General features: G+C 29.8%; 1 protein-coding gene across 4 annotated transcripts in view; it reads left to right on the top strand.

Moving 5' to 3' along the window:
• The first annotated feature begins 903 nt into the window (after window positions 1-903).
• Window positions 904-20,202, top strand: part of LOC119602960 (serine-rich adhesin for platelets) — a 65,013-nt gene continuing 45,714 nt past the window's right edge. The window contains exons 1-2 of one of the 4 annotated variants that reach the window (XM_037954820.1): window positions 904-1,589; window positions 5,177-5,714. In XM_037954820.1, the coding sequence (XP_037810748.1) occupies window positions 5,660-5,714 (55 nt within the window). In that variant the 5' untranslated portion in view covers window positions 904-1,589; window positions 5,177-5,659. Of the gene's footprint in view, window positions 1,888-5,171; window positions 5,715-20,202 lie in introns of all 4 variants that reach the window. The other 3 variants (XM_037954812.1, XM_037954803.1, XM_037954795.1) reach the window with 3 other exon arrangements.

The following is a 20,202-nucleotide window of genomic DNA, read 5'->3' as shown; positions in this document are numbered from 1 at the left end:
TAAACGGTTATGCGATTTGACACCACCAGATTATATTGCCAATCGAATCAAAAACTCAGATTTTGTAACGTACTTATCACGAGTTTGCTAAAGCCTCTATGAGTTAAGATGGTTTATGTGAGAGGTAACGTGTCATAATGTCCAGTGACATAATGTCCATAGACGTTATGACACACTAAATTGAGTCATAGTGTCCATGGACGTAATGACAGTTTTAAAAGTGTTACAATGTCTATGAGCAAAATGACATAAAGTCCATGGATTTCAGCGAAGCCAGTATTCGAAATACACCAGAGTTTAAAAACCGTGCCAGGACACTTTTTAAAAGGAATCCAAAATGCAACATACACCAAATTTAGGAGCAGATCTGTTCGGGATGAGAGTGTCCCTTTCCTAAACTCTAAACAAATTTTCCAATACATTTCTGTTATAACGTCCATGGACACTATGACGCTTTTTGGTGTGACATATCATCCATGGACATTATGACACGTCACCTACGTGAGAAGTTATGGACATCACTAATGTCAGATTTAGAAATGTTTTTTATGGATTACCGACTAGGTTATACAATGTATAGATATTATGTATTAATATTTATCGAAATATTCCATTACGGGAGTTAAAACGACCACCGATTTAGCCCCCTTTTATGGAAAAACAACCTAAAATTACACTAGATAGCTAATTTTCATTTATGAAAATCCAGCACAATGTATTGATTCCACATTATACTGATATTAACTAGGGACCCCACAAAAAAAAAAAAAAAAAAAACGATCAAATGACAATACTTTTATTGAATTGGTTATTGTACGTAGTAGTGATTGTTATTTTAAGAGAATTTGAGTAAATGGTGGTCCATCTTTTTTGGACGGAAAAGGGGGATACTTGTGTCTCTGCTCCACCGGCACTCAATATCAGTTTCTCTCATTTGGAACGAATGTATTCGTATCTATGTATTTGTATTTCTTATAAGTAGTTGTAGTGTGGCGTGTATTTGTAGGTTTTCTTTTATTGTATGAATTTTATCTCCATTAAACAAACGCTCCTCTGTGGCGTTTTGTTATCGTACGAAAGAGTACAGCAACGGTACGGTGCGGTGTGGTGCGATGTTGGTGAGTATAAGTATCAGCAGCGTACCAAGCAGCTAACACAACAATGTACAAACATACATACAGACAATACACAATCGTTGTCGTCTCAGACGATGATTATGACAGTTTTTACACATTGTTGATTCGGTTGAGGTTGGGGTTTATTTTTGTCCGCTGTTTATGGTCTTCTCTAGTTGGCCTGAGTATGCGGGACTGAGAGCGTGTATATCGCGGTGGAGTATACAGATATAAAAAAAAACGAATGAAAAAAACAAACAGAAAAACAAACAACAAAAAGAAAAACAAAAAATAAATAACTTAAATCCAAAAAATAACACACAGATCTTTTTTTAATTTTATGTGTTTCATTCAATTATTCTCAAACGATCGGTCGTATTTATCAAGTGTGATCGAAAAGTGTTTTTGTTCAAAATTAAATTTGATATAAAATTCATATGTAGATCGAAATACGCACGGGAAATTGTGAAAATTGTATGTGATTTATAGTGATTTTCAAAAATATTGCACATTCAAGAAGGAAAATGAGAGACGTATGACTTTCATACACACATACATACAAATGTACATACATATATGCAAACATAGATACATCCATGCATATCTTATCAATTCGTAGTGAAATGAGGAAAATACACAAATAATATTAAAAAAATAAAAGAAAAAAGACAAGCACGTGACTGTAACAAGTTGAAGATTACGCAAAACAGACAACGAAAACCTCAAACTTCCATGTACAAAAACAAACAAGAGTTATTGAGAATTTTTCGAGGTAAAGTTTGTTAATTCAACAAGTACATGAATTTCAAATTAAAAATAAAAAAATAAACGATCACATACTACATGCAAACCCCTCTAAATATTCAATAGATACATTGATAATTGATGATTGAAGTTGAAATTTTGTAGGCAAAATTGAATGACAGACAACAAGTGATACAAACTACAAAATATTCAATTCAATAAATAATTTCAATGTTTTTGTATTTCTTTTTTTATTATTATTTTTATTAATTTATTTTCTCTCTAAACAAATTCAAATAATTGACATACACAGATGTACATACATAGATACTCACTCACTCATTCATACCACACACAATCATTCTCACATTTATGCATATGTCAAAGTGACAGCAACACTAAAACCCACAATTATTAATGCAAAATTATCCATTCGCCATAAAGCGACAACAACAGCGTCTAAATAAATAGAGTAAATAAAAAAAATTAACAAAAATAAAACAGAAACAAAAGCAAAGTAAAATATAAAAATGCAAAAAAAAAAAAAAAAAACACAGAAAAAGTTTAAAAGTCAACCACAAATAACACGGCAGGCAGTAGCGACAGAAGAAAGAAATAAAATAAAATGAAATGAACAAAAATAAAATAAAATATCTATAAATTCCGTACTTTACGGTACGAGTTAATAATGCGCTTTAAAGGTTAAAGATACAAAAGCCGTAACACCTCGATACATTGCGACGATAAATACTAAATAAATACAGACATACAAACGAAGACAATACATATTTACATACATACAAAAGTAAACACACAGATACAAAAATGTAGTATGAATATGTGAATCGGTTTAGCCTGCTATATATACGTACATTTGACATATGTATAATACTCATAAAAACAATGATTTCTTTCCCTCGCCAAATTCAGAATGTAATATTTCTTCTCTTTTAACAAAGTTCACAAGTAAAATGCAACGTTTCAAGTTCTGAGTTGACCGTTAATAAAAAATTGTTTATTATATGTACAATGTGCATACTTACAAAGAAAATTATTAATATTATTATTAATCTGTAAAATATTAATCATCTTGTGATATTAATCACCGACACTATCACCAACTGCAACGTTTAACTATTGAGATTCCCAGGCATTTTCTCTACATTTTGACGGTTTTGTTGTTCTCATTGTAAAACATCAAGTGTTTATGAAAATTTATTTTAGATTTTTTTTAATTTTTTTAATATATTTTTAACCAATGTTAGTAAAATGTAGTAAACCTAATGGAGTCAAACCTAATAATCCTATCGAATAAGAGTTTTGTTGAGGAACATGTCTAGACATATGTAGGTCTAGACCCGTTCGTCGTCGTATTAACTTTCAGAATGACGTTTTACAAAAAATCATGACTGCGACACATACAAAATTAAAAATCGGCTAGAACTTGGACCAAGAAACGTGTAAATGGAAATGTCCAGAAACATTCAGAAAGTATATTCCCATGTTAAACTTTTTATGCTCTGAGAACTAAAATAAAAATAATGTTTAAGTTTCAATACTAAACTTGTTTAAAATATGTAATTATTTTTAACATTTTAACCGCCATTTTCTCAATGTCTGATTATTTTTTATCGTAACGATATATTGACAGTTTTCGTATAAAAACAATTAAGAATGTATATTCGGGCATGGCCGACTATATAATACACTACACCAGTGAGTTTGTTAAAAATGTTGATTTTTTTTCTAATTATAAAGCATTTTTCCTTAATTCTGAAATATTTTAATAATTTGTTACCAAAAAAGTAAGTTTCTGAAAGAGGGGTTATATGAGGCAATACGGTCCTATATGTATAAATTTTGGCAGACCGATTTACGATAACATTATAGTCATTTATGCAGAATTCCAATGTGACAGAAGTGTTTAAAGGTGAATTTCCACCTTCAAGTCATTTTCAGAAGGGGACTATGTATGGGGTCTACGGTCAAATGATGCCCTATCATTACGAAAATTGGCGGTATCATTTAAACTTAGTAAAAATTTTAACCTAAAAAGCCCTATTCGGGGGTACGGTTGTATGGAGGCTAGGCGAAATAATGGACCGATTTCAACCAATTTCAATAGTCCTTGCGTCAAAAGAAGAGTATCTGTCATATTCCATGCAATTATGTTGAAAATTGCGACCTGTATCGTGAGCACAAGGTTTACATGGACACACAGATGGACATCACATAATCGACTCAGAAAGTGATTCTGAGTCGATTGGTATACTTTAAGGTGGGCGTAGGACCAATATTTTTGGGTGTTACAAACATCAGCTCAAACGCGTAATACCTTCCCCACTAAATAGGTGTAGGGTATAATTATTTGAACCGACAGTATATCTAGCCGGAGGTTGAGATATTGGGCAGACATTAAAAAAAGTTTTTAAATTTTAACGTTTTTTGCTATATTATTATCTTAGCCCATAAGTTATACATGTTATATATGTATATATCGTCACCTGAAACACAAACGGCAAATTCAAAATCGATTTTATTGTTGATTATAATGTATTGCATCAAAACATATGTCCACACAAAAAATTGGACTCCTCCGACCAAAATTAGCGATTTCATTGACATAAAACAAAAGGCCCTATCTACAAAAACATGTAAATATTAAAGGTAAAGAGTCCAATTTATCCATTTTAATATACGCCATTGTCAACTATCATAATAACTGATAGGCTTCACTATTAAACAATTTGTTTATTTACTACAAATAAATCGCGATGATAGAAACAAACTTTCCAATTTCAATAGTTTTTTGCTTCTCCTGTAAAATTTTAAAAATGTTAGATAGGGCCGTTTGCGTTTTAGGTGACGATGTGTATGTTTCTAATAGACATTCTTATAATGAATACAAATTTCATATAAATCACACTTTTTAGAGGATTTTAATATTAATTTGCAACAGAGACAAAATTTAGATTATTATAAAATTAAAAATATAAACACATATCCATAGACATAATAAAAACATAAAGTTTTTAGGGAAATATCTAGATATTCGAATCATCAATATTGTTTTTAGAGCGTGTGCAAATGTCAAATGATCTTAATTTAAATAAACAACAACAACAAAACAAACAATCTAAAACAAACAAAAAAAAAAAATACTTCAATATTCATAACTGCAACATTCACATTTATACACACATTTGAACTCAAACTCATACGTCTGCATACAAATCAACTAAAATTTAAAATTGTATGAAAAAAACTAAAATATTAAAATAAACTTGTTTTTTTAACTGTTTCTTTTTTAAGCTTAGCCCAAGTGTAAAGAAAAACGCTAAATTAGTCACACTGAAAACAAAAATTAAGACAAATGTCAAAACAATAAACAATCAAAACTGAAATCTGTCAAAACTTAATAAATGTTTCAAAAAAAGCCCTGCAAAACGGAAATTAATTTAAAAATTCAAATTAATTCTCACTGAAATAAAACAAAAAATAAAGTAGAAAAAAAGCGAAATGAAATAAATAAATAAATTTACATTTTAAATGTTACAAGAAATCAAATAACATTAATAATACAAAAAAACAACAACAATAACAAATAAGTGCATTGACATTCAATTCAAACAAACAAACATAATAACAACAACTTTCGTTGTTTCAAAATAAAACTAAAAATCTGTGTAAACAAAAATAAAATATATAATTGTATAAAGAAACAAATTAATCTATTGTTAATAATTAGTGAAAATTAAGCAACAAGAAACTAATTTTTAACCATTCTATAATGGAATATAATGAAGGAAACCGATACTGAAACTTCAGTAATATGGCCATCATGGTGCTATACCGGTAAGTAATACAAATGTTATTTACAACCACATACATACATATTACAAAATTATAATAAATAAATTAATATATTTTTTAAAAATATTAATTTTTATTTTAATCCCGTATTTAAACAAAAATTTATGTTAAAATAAGTTTAAATTCGCATTAAGTGATACTGAGAACAACTCGTTGTTGCCAAAATTTAACTTTCAGAATCAAGGGAAGGAAATATTTTGAGATCCAAATTTTATATCGAATCACCTCCTAAACGAAAATATAAAATTACCGATCCAAATTGAATATTCAAATGTTGTTTTAATTTAAATTGAAAAGTCGTGAATAACAGTTTAGCACTCCATCAATATTTTTTTCAAATATTTAAACATTCACATTTGTATGTATTTAGAGAAGTACATAAATATTTTTTCTAAAATTTAGTAAAATATTCCTTTTGCTTTATTTTATATTTTTATGATTCTCAAAAAAAAATCATAAAAGAGCATAAAACTGTTAAAAAGAATGATATCATCGCCTCGACGCGATTTTATTTCCTAATACAAACATGATTTTTATGAATATTTTATATTTAATTGAATGTCTATTATATAAAATCTTGATCTTTTAGAATCATTCGCAGAATTATCTTATCTTCTATTATTGCAACATTTATTTTACGGTAAATGTCCCGATTAAGAGGCACACATATTAATTCTAGGGGTAGCATAGTGGTCGAAATACGAAATAAGCTTATCAACTGATGTCGACTATGAAATTCGATTGTTTGTATTAAAACGGGGGCTAAACAGCTATAAGGATCTTTCAGAAAATTGTAATGGAAGCTTCCATAATAATGAAGATATCAAAACGTTCAAATAATTATTGGCGAGATCGCGAGATCGCAAAATTTCAAGTAGGCGAGATGAAACACCCATATACAAATATATGGGCAATTTCATATCAAGTTACCCAACTCAAAAAATCGATATTGACGAAATTTGCACCAAGGTTAGTTCTATTGAATTGTAGGCCAGACACAAATTTCTATCGGTCAAGAACTGCCGGACTTAGATGGACTTTTTGTCATACAGGGTTTTATTCAAGTGAGTGTAACTTTTCACCTATTGGTCCTAGCAAATATTGTCCAAAGGAGTTCAGATAGCTATTTTTTCATTGTTTCAAAAAAAAAAAAAATAATTATTTTTTTTTTCAAAATGGGTTTTTTAGTCAAAAGAAAGCTTGTACAATATCCATTAAGGGCTTTATAGTCTCCCAAATTTTTAACCTACAACTTTAACACCCATCTGAACAGATTAGTAATAGAAGCGTAACACATCCCATGTGAATTAAATAAAAAATAGTATAGCTGGGAAACTATTAGAGCTAGAATCCTTAAATTTTGCACAGTCAACATTGAAATCTATATGAACATTTAAAAATAATGGCTGAACTTGTAATAGTGGACGTTCCCATATGAATTAATTACCAAAATTTTTATATTTGAAACTACAACAGGTAGGAGTCCTCAACTTTTGCGCTAGTTTTAGCGACTATAAATGCGGATTGACAATGTTACAATCATTAAATTGACTTTCTGCAACAAATTATATTGTGACTTATAATAGCTTTGCGAATATTAAAGATACATATGGTAATTTTCATGAGAAGATCTACCAAGACTGAACAAATAAAAGCTCTTCTAACATTCTTATTTTTAAAAATAATTTAACAAAATTTGCTACATGGTCTTCTATTATACTAATGACCAAGTGTGTTGAAAATATTTAAAATCGATCCATTATTTTACTTAGGTCCCATACAACAGTACCTCATAATAACGCTTTAGAGCTCTAAATTTCGTTAAATATACAAAAATGGGCTGACTTATAATTAAAATGTAGCGTTAAACATGTCGCGTTCGAACATGATTAAAATTAAATTTAAAAAAGTATAAATAATTTTTAGGTAAAACTATAACCATTTTATGGAGACGTAAGTTAACAACATTTTAAATCATTGAAATACGACCTCAGGTTTCGCTAAAATCAACGATTGAATTGTTGCCTATTGTCAAAATAAAAGTTAATTTTATTTTGACATTTTTATCACTCTAAATGGTTCGACATTTCGGAAACCTGAGACCAACATTTCTTAAGATTTAACATCGCAAAATCCGAATCTGGCCTCAGAATTACTCCACTGAAAACGCCATATTTGAGATCTTATAAAACCGGAAAGACACCTTCATTTACATACAAAATTAGTTATATGGTCTGAGAGAACAATTAATTAATTAAAAATAAAGGTTTAATCTCGATCATTATTTCATTATTCATCGAGATATCTTAACTTAAAGCTTGAAACAATTATAAATCCCAACAAATTTGATATTGCCTTTATATTACGACAAAAACTTCAACGGATGATATCTTCACAAGTACAAGAGATTTTTAAATACGGATTTTTATGAGAAAATTTTGAAAAGTTTATAGATGAATAAAGGCGAAATGGAGCTAAAAATGTTGTTTTTGTAATTATATTGTTTTCTTAAGCTTTATTTATTTCAGCTAACATAACAGATTTTATCAAAAAAGATGTGTTGATGAAAAAATTTTGAGGTCAGATTCGGTTTTAGCGATGCCAAATCCTTTAGAAAAGTATACTTTTTTCTCTGGGTTAAAAATTTGTTGGTCTCTGTAATCCATAATATATAAAACATTTATCATTGGGAAGTTTTTCTATAAAGTTTATTACTAGCAAATGTCGCGGTTATTACAGATTTTTGTCACCCGAAACGAAATGTTTATAATTTGTACAGTTCTTAAATGATTTGTTAAGTTTTTTTCGTAGACAGTATACAAAAGTAAATGGCTTATTTATAAGTAAATGACGAAATGTATTTATTTCATTAAAGGTCATTTTGTCATACATACTCATGTTCTTATCAAACATTCAGAAAATCTTATCATTAAAGTTCATTTGAGGCCAAACCAATTATAATCACAAATAGCTACGTACGTATGGCTCCGCATTTATGAAATTATAATTATAGAGGCCTAGATTTACGAAGACATTAGTTTAGTCTCAAGTAATTCTTATACAACATCCAAAATGCTTTTTTTACTTGTTTTTATTCCTTAATCTTTTTGACAGGAAGTTAAAGGATGTTTAGTTTTAATTGTTAACCATTCCCTTAGTTAAGTTTTATATAGCTAAAAGTGTGGCGCATTTAATAGAATTTCGTTTAGTGTTTAGATATGGTCGATCGTAAGCATATCCTATTTGCAAAAATAGACATCGTTGTTGGCGTATAAGTGCATATGTAGGTGAGCATTTAAGAAGAAAATATAAATATTTTCTTATTTAGGAATACACTTATAGACTTATGAATTTATTTGCAAAATTCCTAAAATTGCAGCCACATTGTTCATCATTTTCAGTCGTCGTTCTATGTTCGTTTTGTAGTTGTATTGTATGTAATATGTCGGTTGAATGAATGATTTCTTTACACAAAATATTAAATATTTTCGTATAGTGTAATTACTAATTCAATGTACACATAAAAAATACTCGAATATAATGAATGCGCGTGTTAAAAATATTATTGTTTTGCCCAGTTAAATTCTTTTTTTATATAAATATTTTATATATTTCGTTTTCAATTACTTAAAATGATTCTGTGATTGGCTCCAAAAATAAAATGCAAAAATTAAAATTCAAAGCGTGTATTTAGAAGCTAAAATAAAAAATCTCAACAGTTTCACAGAAAATAAAACAAATACACAAAAAAAAAAAAAAAAAACAATATTTTATTGTATCACGGAAAGAAAAGGGAGAGGTGTGGGCGTTGAACTGAACCTTGAAGATTTTTTTTAAATAAAACTCTAACACTTCAAACAGCACAACGTTATGAGGCATTTAACAAATAAATATTGAATGCAATTGATTGAAAAAAAAGTTTTAATTTGTTAATTGTAGGAAAAGTTAGTGACAGCAATACTTATCTTTATTATTTACACTCCGCCATACCACTTTTTCTATAAACTTACATAGATCTCTACATACATACATGTTCCCTATTGACGTATAACGATCTGTGGTACCAGTTCATTTAATTGGATTTTATTTGTATCCTCATTTTTTTAAAGCTCAGGGTTTGATACTAAGATAATAAAATCAAGTTATTTCTTTAATACCAGTTTAAAGCTTTTGAGTTTGATCTAAATCTCACACACACATACATTTAAAATCCATAATTAATTCAAAATATGGCAACAGTTCGACTACTTTAAAATCTGATCAAGTTCTTTCTAAATTTCTTATGTCATTCGCAAAATAATACTCCACTTGACAGCAAATTGTCAAATATTTTACTCAAACTCAATCTAAATGGAGGAGAGTGTGAATGTGAAGATGGTATAATTTGGATTCTAATTTGAATTCTACACATTTATTGGTGAAAATTATTTGTTGTATGTTAATTAAAAATTCGTATATTTATTGTAGAATTTTAATGCTTTAAACGTGATTAAGTTTTTATTTCATCAATCAATAATAACTTGCATTTTATAATGCGTAAATTGCAAAAAAGTTTAAATCGAATGAATTAAGAATGTATTTAGTTAATATGTATGTATGTATGCATTAAATTAATTGAAGGTTGGGTCTTACAACACCAGGAAATAAATAACATGGACTTTTGATAAAATTTTCATCTGATCAAATTACAATTTTTAAATTTTTGAAGAATATCGGGAAAAGCAGATCTGATATTTGGATTAAAGTGAATAATATAACTATTATTATTTAAGAAGAATTACAATTTATTTTCTCGTACCAACACCAACTGCTTACTCCTTGAAAACGTTCTGAGGAGAATCCTTATAACGAGATCAGTGAGAACAACAACAACCAAATGTCTATTTGGATTGCTAAACTGGATCCCAACTGATTTGTGGGACAGGAAATTAGCACAGAATTTCAGACTTAATCCAATAGATGCATGGACACACAATTCATATGGTCACTTATAGATTATAGAGGAGATATCTAGTCTCCCAGATAATATCGATTAATGCACTGCCAAACTTTTCCTCCAGAGAAGCCTTTGTTATACTTTCTCCGAAAATCCGATACTGGGATAGTTCCAAAAAAGGAGAGCTATTTGTAGGTGGCATTTTCATCCTTGAATTCAGGATCAAAATAACCTTTAGCATACAAAATTGATCTAGTCCACAACAGTCTAAACTATCAGCTATAAAAGAGCAGCAAATTGGCTTTGGTATTACAGAATATAAAACAGAGAGATATAGAGATATGTATATTCAAATTTATACCGATAGTCAAGCTGTTATCAAATCCCTGATTGGTGTTTAACTACGTCCACGCCCAGAAATGCCGCACATCCTTAAATGGGGTTGGGAGTAATTCAACAGTCGTACTGGACAAGTGGATTTGATGGGCAGATGTGTAGCTGATGAATTAGCGAAATAGTTGCCTTATTGTTCGATGTGGACATAGACATTTTTTTGATATTCCGCTTAAAGCTTTTGAAGACAAAATGGCACAACGATCCAACTTTCATCATTGCCAGATGGATTTGGCCAATGCTGGATACCAAACGCACGTCATATCTCCTGCAACTATGCTGTCCCCATCTCAACAACCTAGTTGCTATCATTACAGGACACCGTATACCTTTCAAGAAGACTTGATTTACCCTATAACGACTTCTGTCAAAGGTGTTAGGACGAAAAGAAGGAATAAACTATTGAACTCCTTTTTTGTCATTTTCAAGACATTCGCTTTGAAGACATTCGCTTTGAATTCTAAGGAAAGCGATTATTCGACAACCTGTCAGAATTATCGAGTTTTAAACTTCTTCAACTATACACAATATTTACTCTTACATCTTCAAATCATCTTTTATTCCTTAGTTTTTAAGCTGCAAAGACGAGAAGTCATTTATACCATCCAAGGTATTTCCTGTAAATTTTTCACCAAATTCTCAAAACCCTGTGTTCCACCTTTTTTAATGTCGACAGTGTTATATTTAAAAACCCATTTTTTCCAAATCCAATTTTGTCTTAAAACATATTCAAGTAATTAGAAGTATGATAGGAAATCAGGATAGCCAAACCACAATGCAGGGATTTTCGTAAAGATAAATACAAACACAAAAAATACATGTACATAAATATGCATTTATGAATTAATAAACACATAAAAATACATTGTCATGAATAAATTGAGACGTTTACAAAACTGATGAAATTGCCTTCAAAAAAACCAACCGGCAACGACTACTGCCTCAGAATCAGCAGCAACGTTATGATCTTCATTATCAAACTAACCAACAACAACATTCGTAAGGAATAAACAACAAATTGAAAATATATTAAGAAAACAAATAACATAAAAGAGTTTGGCAAATGATCTTGCCAAACTCTCATCTCAGCACAGATCAACTCAACAAGATACTTTAAGTATTGTGGTCATTTAATGTACATTTTACTGCATGTCTCCACCGCCCGACTGGTAACAACAAAATAAATAACACGACTAAAAATTGAAATTGAATTGAAAAGAAAAAGAAGTAGAAATTTTGAACTTTTTCAAATCGTATTTTGCTCGAGAAAAATAAAATCCCAAGCACTGTGTTCGTTGCTCATGATAAGTTTGTCATTTGCAAGGTGCAGAATTTTATTTAGTTGTTTTTATGTGCCGCATAAAAAGTGGATTTATACACCACCATTCGTGTGCTTAAACTTTAGGATTTTCTGTTTCATTAACGTACAGATGTGTGTATGAGTGAAAAGAATCTGTTAAACTTGTTTAGTGTCTGTTGCAGCAATAATAAAAAGGCCAACAAATAACATGTATAAAAAATGAACATGAACGAAATGACCAAAATACGATCGGTCGGATGGAAGAAGGTGATGGTAAGAAAGGACGCAAGAACAAAAAGTCTGTGTTGGCCAACTATAACACTGACTGATTGAAGAATGAATATATGTATGAATGGACGGTGAGGATGATCACAAACCATTCAACATCACCAGTTGGCCGGCCGTCTGCAATGATTAGAGTGGTAGTTCTGTTTTAGAGGCCAGTGATGACTATGAAGATCTTACTTGTGGTAGTAATAATTTGAAATAACAACTCTACAAGTGCAGAAGTGTTTAGACGTAGTAGATATGTCTATACATTTACAGACAATATCCAGTAGATATTTATTTTATTTTTTTCTTATTTAAAATTGAATGTCATTGAAATAAATACGTTCTCATACACGGGTACACTCCCATACCTGTTCAGATTCTTACTTGCATGAATACAAATTCAGATACATACATACTATGTACGTTTTATATAGATGTTTGTACGTTTGTTTGTGCCTCCTCATACCATACGCCATAAACAACCAGAAGTTGTCAAACGTATGATTATTGATATTCTTGTTAACGCTTCAACATTTAGCAGCTAATGAAGTTTTTTAATCCGATTTGTATGTTGAGCCATTAAAAAAATTTTATCATTTCTATATTGTCTGTCTATATGATCTGTCGTCATAACTTTACATTTATTATTTCATTTGTAGCATTTACAACAAAGTGTTTATTGTGAAGAACTATTTCCGATTTTCGTTTATTTTTTATGATTTATCATCAAAAATCTAAACAACATCTATAACAAAATTATTTGATTTCTTGAATTCAACAGTCCTAATAAAAATAGCAACGTTAACTTTATTCGGATCTGATTTCTGAGAGTTCATGATCCATCATAAAGTTTTCAAAACTAAAAATCTGAGAACTAAATCTCTATGCTTTTTTATGACATGAAGACATTTGGAGAAGTGAAAGGATATTCAAATTCCTCCTGGTCGTGCTATCGAACATAATCGACGAATGTGCGAAGAAAAAATGACAAAGCACGTGGTCCACTATTATCACTATTCAGAGATAGAATAAGATTACGTGGACTACCCACGTATGATTAATTGCAAAAATTGTTTATAAGAAAAATAAATTGCATAACATCTGTCCCATGTGACTGTTTCACTCCTCAAGAGCGCACACTGAAATATCTTGGTTCATGCTTCTTTCATGATGCCACGAAACTGATAAAATATGTTAAAAATATCAGTTGGTACTCTCTGGAGGAAACATTTTACATTGTAATGCCCACAATGGCATCGAAATGTTCTCCTTAAACTGCGAGTTTCCCTCAAAAACTAAACTACTCTTACCATAAAACGTTTAACTTTAGTGTCAAAATCGTAAGTTAAAGGACAAATATCAGAAAAAATAAATCTAGGACACCGACGTGGTTACTGTGTGCAGATCTCTCCCAATATATTTAATCTGTGGCATTATGAATATTAATATCGGATTAATTCATTCTGATGAGATTTTTAATTTTCCACTTATTTGGGTCACTCCGCGCGATCTTTGACGTCCTAACCACATTATTTTTAAGCATTAAACTTGTTTGTATTCATCAGTCTAACTTCCTACTGTTTTTCCTTTATAGCATGTACATTACCACTTTCCTTGCCTATTGTCCAGAAGTGGTCTGGTCCTCATATAATGCAGATTAAGTCTAATATGCTTCTATATTTTAACTTATCTGCTCATATCGCCCTTATTGCCTTTGGCTGTCGGGAAATATGTTAATTTTATGAACATTTCGATTGGGGGAATATCTAGCAATATTTCCAGAATTTTGATTTAGGTAGTGCTCATGGGCCCACTTATACAAAATCATAGGCCACTTCTAAATAAGCAGAATTACCTCTAATTGTATTATATAAATATTTTGTCCAGAAAAGTCCACCAGATTATTGAGGCGTAAGTTAGAAATAATTGGAGGGATGCTTTTCATAAAGTTTACCACGTTTGCGTTGTCAACTATTGCTATTATTGTTAATCAGATCTTCCAATATCCACGCGCACTGCTATCAGAGATTGTCCTTGCCACTTTGGTGTATAAGATGGCAGCTCTTTATCCTTTTAACTGTCAAGCTTTCTCTTCGACGTTTGTGAGAACTTTTTTTCAGGTACCATTTCCTTCGAGATTGATTTGGCCACCGTGATCCACCATTCCCTCCACTTCATCCTTGTTGGAAGTGCGTATTGTGATTATTCATTTGAAATTCAGAGTCGGAAGTATCACCTGTATTTAAAGGCTGTATAACAGACAAAGAAGAATTGTATTTTCATTAACCGAAACAGGTTCATAAAAATACTTTATTAGAATTCGTCGTTGGGATGAAAGTCAAAATTCAGAATGGAATCTTAATTTCAAGCCTAAATACATATGTATAAAACTTGGTTATTATAAGTTTTTTTTAGTTAATTAATACGAATACTTTAGATGTTCAATTCCCGTATTAACTTCCTTTAGCAAAAAATGTTGTTCATGTCATTCAAAATCGATCATAGAATCAATACACAACTATGAGGAAAATGTATGCTTAAATAAGTTTATAGAATTACATACATGTGAACTTACACATATACATACATATGTAGTATGTATGTACATACGTACGCACGAATGTATGTTTGTATAATTTTTATCTAAATACCTTAAAGTTCAATGCGTACATTGAATTATTCATCGATCATTTACCTCAGCACAAAAATATTAAGTAGTAGTAGGAAAAAATGTGAAGAAAAAAAAAAAAAACAAATAAAATTACTTAAAAATCTGACGAGGCGTCTTGTACGTGATCAAATAAAAACTCTGTATATACAATATATAGCATGATATACATACGTACATAGAAACAATACATGAACAACAAAGCTCGAATTGTAAAAGTCAACAAAGCATTAATACTTACATATTTTATATACATACATACATATATATAAGTACATACTATATACATAGGTACTTATGTATGTATATATATTTATGTACTTATCATACTCAGATTTCACAGTAAATATATATATGTTATATACTACAAATCTCGACATTTTTTAATGCGTTAAAGGCAGATTTTAAAAGGGTCAAACAACTATTCACAATGTAAGTGGAACACTCTGGTGTCTGACATTTAATGTTCATGTATGTATGTATATATGTCTCAAACTTTATTCAGTAAATAGACATTTTCCTTCAACGTAATGGTTTGGGCGCAAAAAAAAAAACGTTAAAATCTGAATAATTTCAATTTAAGAATTAAAATTGATCTGTATATGAGAATCAATGTGTCTAACTACATACACATTAAAGTACACTTTACATATTTTAAAATATTTTAAATGCAACACTCATACATAAAGGTCAAAAACGCCACATTAATACAAAGAAAAAAACTTCAAGTTGTCGTTATTTTTAACCAGCTTGTAAATAGCTGCATTTATTTAACTATATTAAAAAATGTAATTTAATTATTTTCTTTGCTGTTTTAACTAAGTAGTATTAATTACGATTATAAAAAGTCTCAAATTCAAGAAATCAGAGTGATATATTCGACTATATTCGACTCTTTTATACCCTCCATCAAAACACGTGTCCTAAATTTGAAGTGAATTTCGCCTTATTTATGGATAGTTTAATCGAAATTGATTTATGTATTTCCTTTATGTCCAGTAGTAGGATATTTTTTAATAAATGAGACACATCTCTAATAGTGAAAACTGTCGAAATATTTCTAGCAAAGAAATTGGTTAAAATAAAACTTATATTAAATTCTTTAAAGGGCATGTCATGAACAAAGTCAATACGAGTATTCAGTAGGTGTAGCAAACGACATCCATCAATAGGATCGTTAAAAACACAAAAAAAAAACAAATACAAAAGAAACATTTAAGTTTAAAAGTAAATAAAGTAGAGAATGAGAAGAGAGAAAAAAAGGTAAAAAAACCTCACCTTAATTTTTGCACCACGAAGGTTTCCTAAATAATAAACAACAACAATAAAAATAAACAAACAACAACATAATCTAAAGAAATAGTAAAGTGTTAATATTTGACCGAAACTGTTGTTGCTTTTGTTACTGTATCTGTCACTATCATATTTCTCAGTTGTACTTAGTATATTACATACACGTATGTAATATGTGTGCGTGTATCTGAGAATCTGTGTTTTTAAGGTCTATGGGCTTTTGATCTTAAAGTGGGAGTTGTTCTTGTATGTCATACGAAAACCAGGAATATTAGAAATTTGAACATCATTGTATGTTTATATATGAATATACATTTGGGTTTAAGTAAGAACTAGTAACCATAAAAACGTACAAAAGTATTAAGAATTTAAAACTTTATTGCTGTATCCACGGTAAATAAATACATATTTACATATGTATGTGTGTACATGTATAAATATGTTTACATACTCTAACCTGGTCTGAGTGTCTGTTTGTCCGTCTGTCTATTTGTCTCTTTAACCTCAATGGTATTTTTTCGGTTTTTGCTAACTCATCAATAATTTTGAACACGTTGCGACATTTTGTCAATATCACCAGTTGATGATCAATTCGTTCGTTATTCGTTTAAATCGTTCTATGAATATTTATTCAATTTTGTTCACTCTTTTCATTTTATTTTATTTTGTTTTACTTATTTAGTTTTGTTCATTCTGATCATTTAATGGAATTAAAGTACAACAGAGCATACAAAATACACTTTTATTTACTAATAGAACATATTTATTATTATTTTTTTACAAAATAAGTACTACTCAGACATACTCACGTGAATAGTCGTACACTCATGTGTGTTGCTTTGTACGAACATGTAAGTTTTATGTTGCTTTTTGTTGTTGGTTGGTTGGTTCACCAATAATCGTAACCTTGTGGTTAGAGGAATGCGATTTCTGTTGGTCTTGGACTTGACAATTTAGTTGTTTTGTTGTCGGTTGCTTGTCAGTTCAATGGATTTACTGGTCAATGACGTTGTACGTTTATTTTAGCACAGTGATCATGCGCAACGTTGTAAATCCGCCAACTAATTCTTGCAGAAAATCTAGTAACAACACCAAACACTACAATAAAAATAAATATAAAGCTTAATTTGGTGTATTTATTAAAAGAAAACTAATAATTACTATTACACATTAAAATAGGTACCAATTGAGAATACTTACATACATTTTTTCAGTAATCTTTTCGAAATAGAACACAAACATTTCGTAATTTTGGGTTGATTATGGCAAAAAAAAAAAAAACTTTGAAATTTACTCGGATTATTGTTGGTCCACAAAATGATTTTAAGTGCGTTTGTAGCCATATTATTTTCACTTTTTATCGAAATATGTAGATGCCGTTTTTCGAAAAAAAAAACATCGTTTGAGAGGTGTTTTCCTATAACGGATGTTATTGAAAATGGATGTTATTGAAAAATTATAAACAGTTTGGTGTCAATATGGTACCAGGCGTGTATATTTCATTTTCCCTCTGTGTATGGGAGCTATGATCGATTATGGTATGTAATAAATTTTACGAAAAATGTCATCATAAAATATGACTACATATGTATATGAAATTGTGGACCTAATCCTATATCAACCAAAAATATGCTTCATTATTCACATATGTACATACATCTTCAATGTACATGGAATTATCTACAAAATTTCGACCTGTAGTTTGACCTGTACATGGACAGACAGGCAGAAGAGGCCTAGCTTAATCTACTCTAAGCCGATTAACCAATGTATACATACATAAGAACATACACGTACATATGTATATATTCATTACTTAAGAACATTTACAAACAGCAACACAAACGCATTATACCCTCACATATATGGTGGTGTAGAGAAGCACAGACAAATTTCTCCAAGGATTTTGCCATTATATGTTAAATAATAAAAAATCCTTCAACTTAAAAAAAGTTTTCATTAATAGAGCATTCAAAATGAACGATTTTTATAATCGAATTGGCATGAACACATTAAAATACTTTTCCCGATAATCAGTCATTCACACGGCCGGCCATCAGTGTTGCCAACATTGGTCAAGCAAAACGCGCGCAAAAAAATTAAAAAGGGGTAAAAAAGCGTAATTTTCTAACTGAAAATGGGTAAAAAAGCACTAACGTTTTTTAGTCAAATATTGTTAATTTTAATAAAAATTGCACATTATTTCGCTCATTTCCTACAAGACTCCAAAATTCGTTTTTTAGAACATTGACTACAAAACAAAACATGCGTCATACTAAAGTCTTTCATCTGTGTGAGTTAGATTTTTAGTAACGTAAGAACTAAAACTAATGTTTGACGAATATTAGATAAATAAGATGAGAAATTTTCAAATTCCTTGATTTGTTTAAAAGTTTTTTAAAAATAGTAAAATGTCATTAAACATTCAAACTGACAGGCACACTACCAACTGGCGAACCGATGTAACCACACCCAAATTGTAAAATTGTACAAAACTTATGAAATATATTTTTTTTGCAAAATCTATATATATTATTTTTAAGTTTTTTGAGTTCTGGAAAAATTTTTAATTTCACTGATAGTGAATAACATAACTTATTTTAACGTATTTTGAATATTTTGTTTTTTGTTTTTGAAGAATATTTGCTTTTAAAACTTAACACAAATAAAAAAAACTTTAGAGAACCTGTGTAAAAAAATATAAAACAGTTTTTAAGAAAAATTTAGTCCTTAGTGTAAACTATTAAACTGATCGTATTCTAATAAACAACAAAAAGTGGTACAAATAGAAAGATCAAAGAATGATCCCTCAGTTTTCTTAACATTATAGAGAAAATGTTTAATATTAATTAAATAAATTACCTCCTGAAATTCACAATTATTTTAAAATATTTTAACAAGTAAGAGTGTTATATTCGGCTGTGCCTAATCTTATATACCCACCATCAAATCTTATGACGTAAAAGGAATGCTTCTCTGTAAACATTAGGGAGATAATGCTTAATTCAATTATGTACGTGATCTTCGAATTATCAAAATATTAATTTTTAAAAACAAAATATATATATCAGAGGTAGTGTCAATTATGAACTGTTTGTCGTAAAATTTGGTAGAAAGACTTCGTATAACACTTATTCGTTTCGAATTTCATTGCTGATCTCGAATTTTTAATTCAGACATAAGCGTAAAAGTTATTATCTAAAGGGGAACTTATATGGGGTTGGGACAATTATATATCGATACCCATAAAATTTTGTACATAGATTTTGTTTTGTTGTTGTCGTCATAAAATTCGGAATAAAGAATTATAATAAAAATCTTTTTATTGCGAGTACAACGATGAAGTAATCATGGAGGCTTTATATATTAGGGATAGGTTCAATTGTGTAAAAAAATTGTATAAAACTTATTTTTTGTCAATTTTCATCGCTGTACTCATATTTTTAAGGGGACCTTAATAGGGGGTAGGGTAGGTTACCGAAAAATCCGAATTAAATTCGGTAGGAAGATTACGATCCATATTGCCCATTTGCCATACCAAACAAACCTTACCTATAAGAAATATTTGTGGAAAAATTTAACTCGCTTGCTCTTTCCGATCTAACCC

Source organism: Lucilia sericata, unplaced genomic scaffold (genome assembly GCF_015586225.1).
Source record: "Lucilia sericata isolate MDLA Ls3-8-SP2 unplaced genomic scaffold, ASM1558622v1 Contig000009F_arrow, whole genome shotgun sequence".
Lineage (NCBI taxonomy): Eukaryota > Metazoa > Arthropoda > Insecta > Diptera > Calliphoridae > Lucilia > Lucilia sericata.
This window is presented reverse-complemented; position numbering and strand designations above follow the sequence as displayed.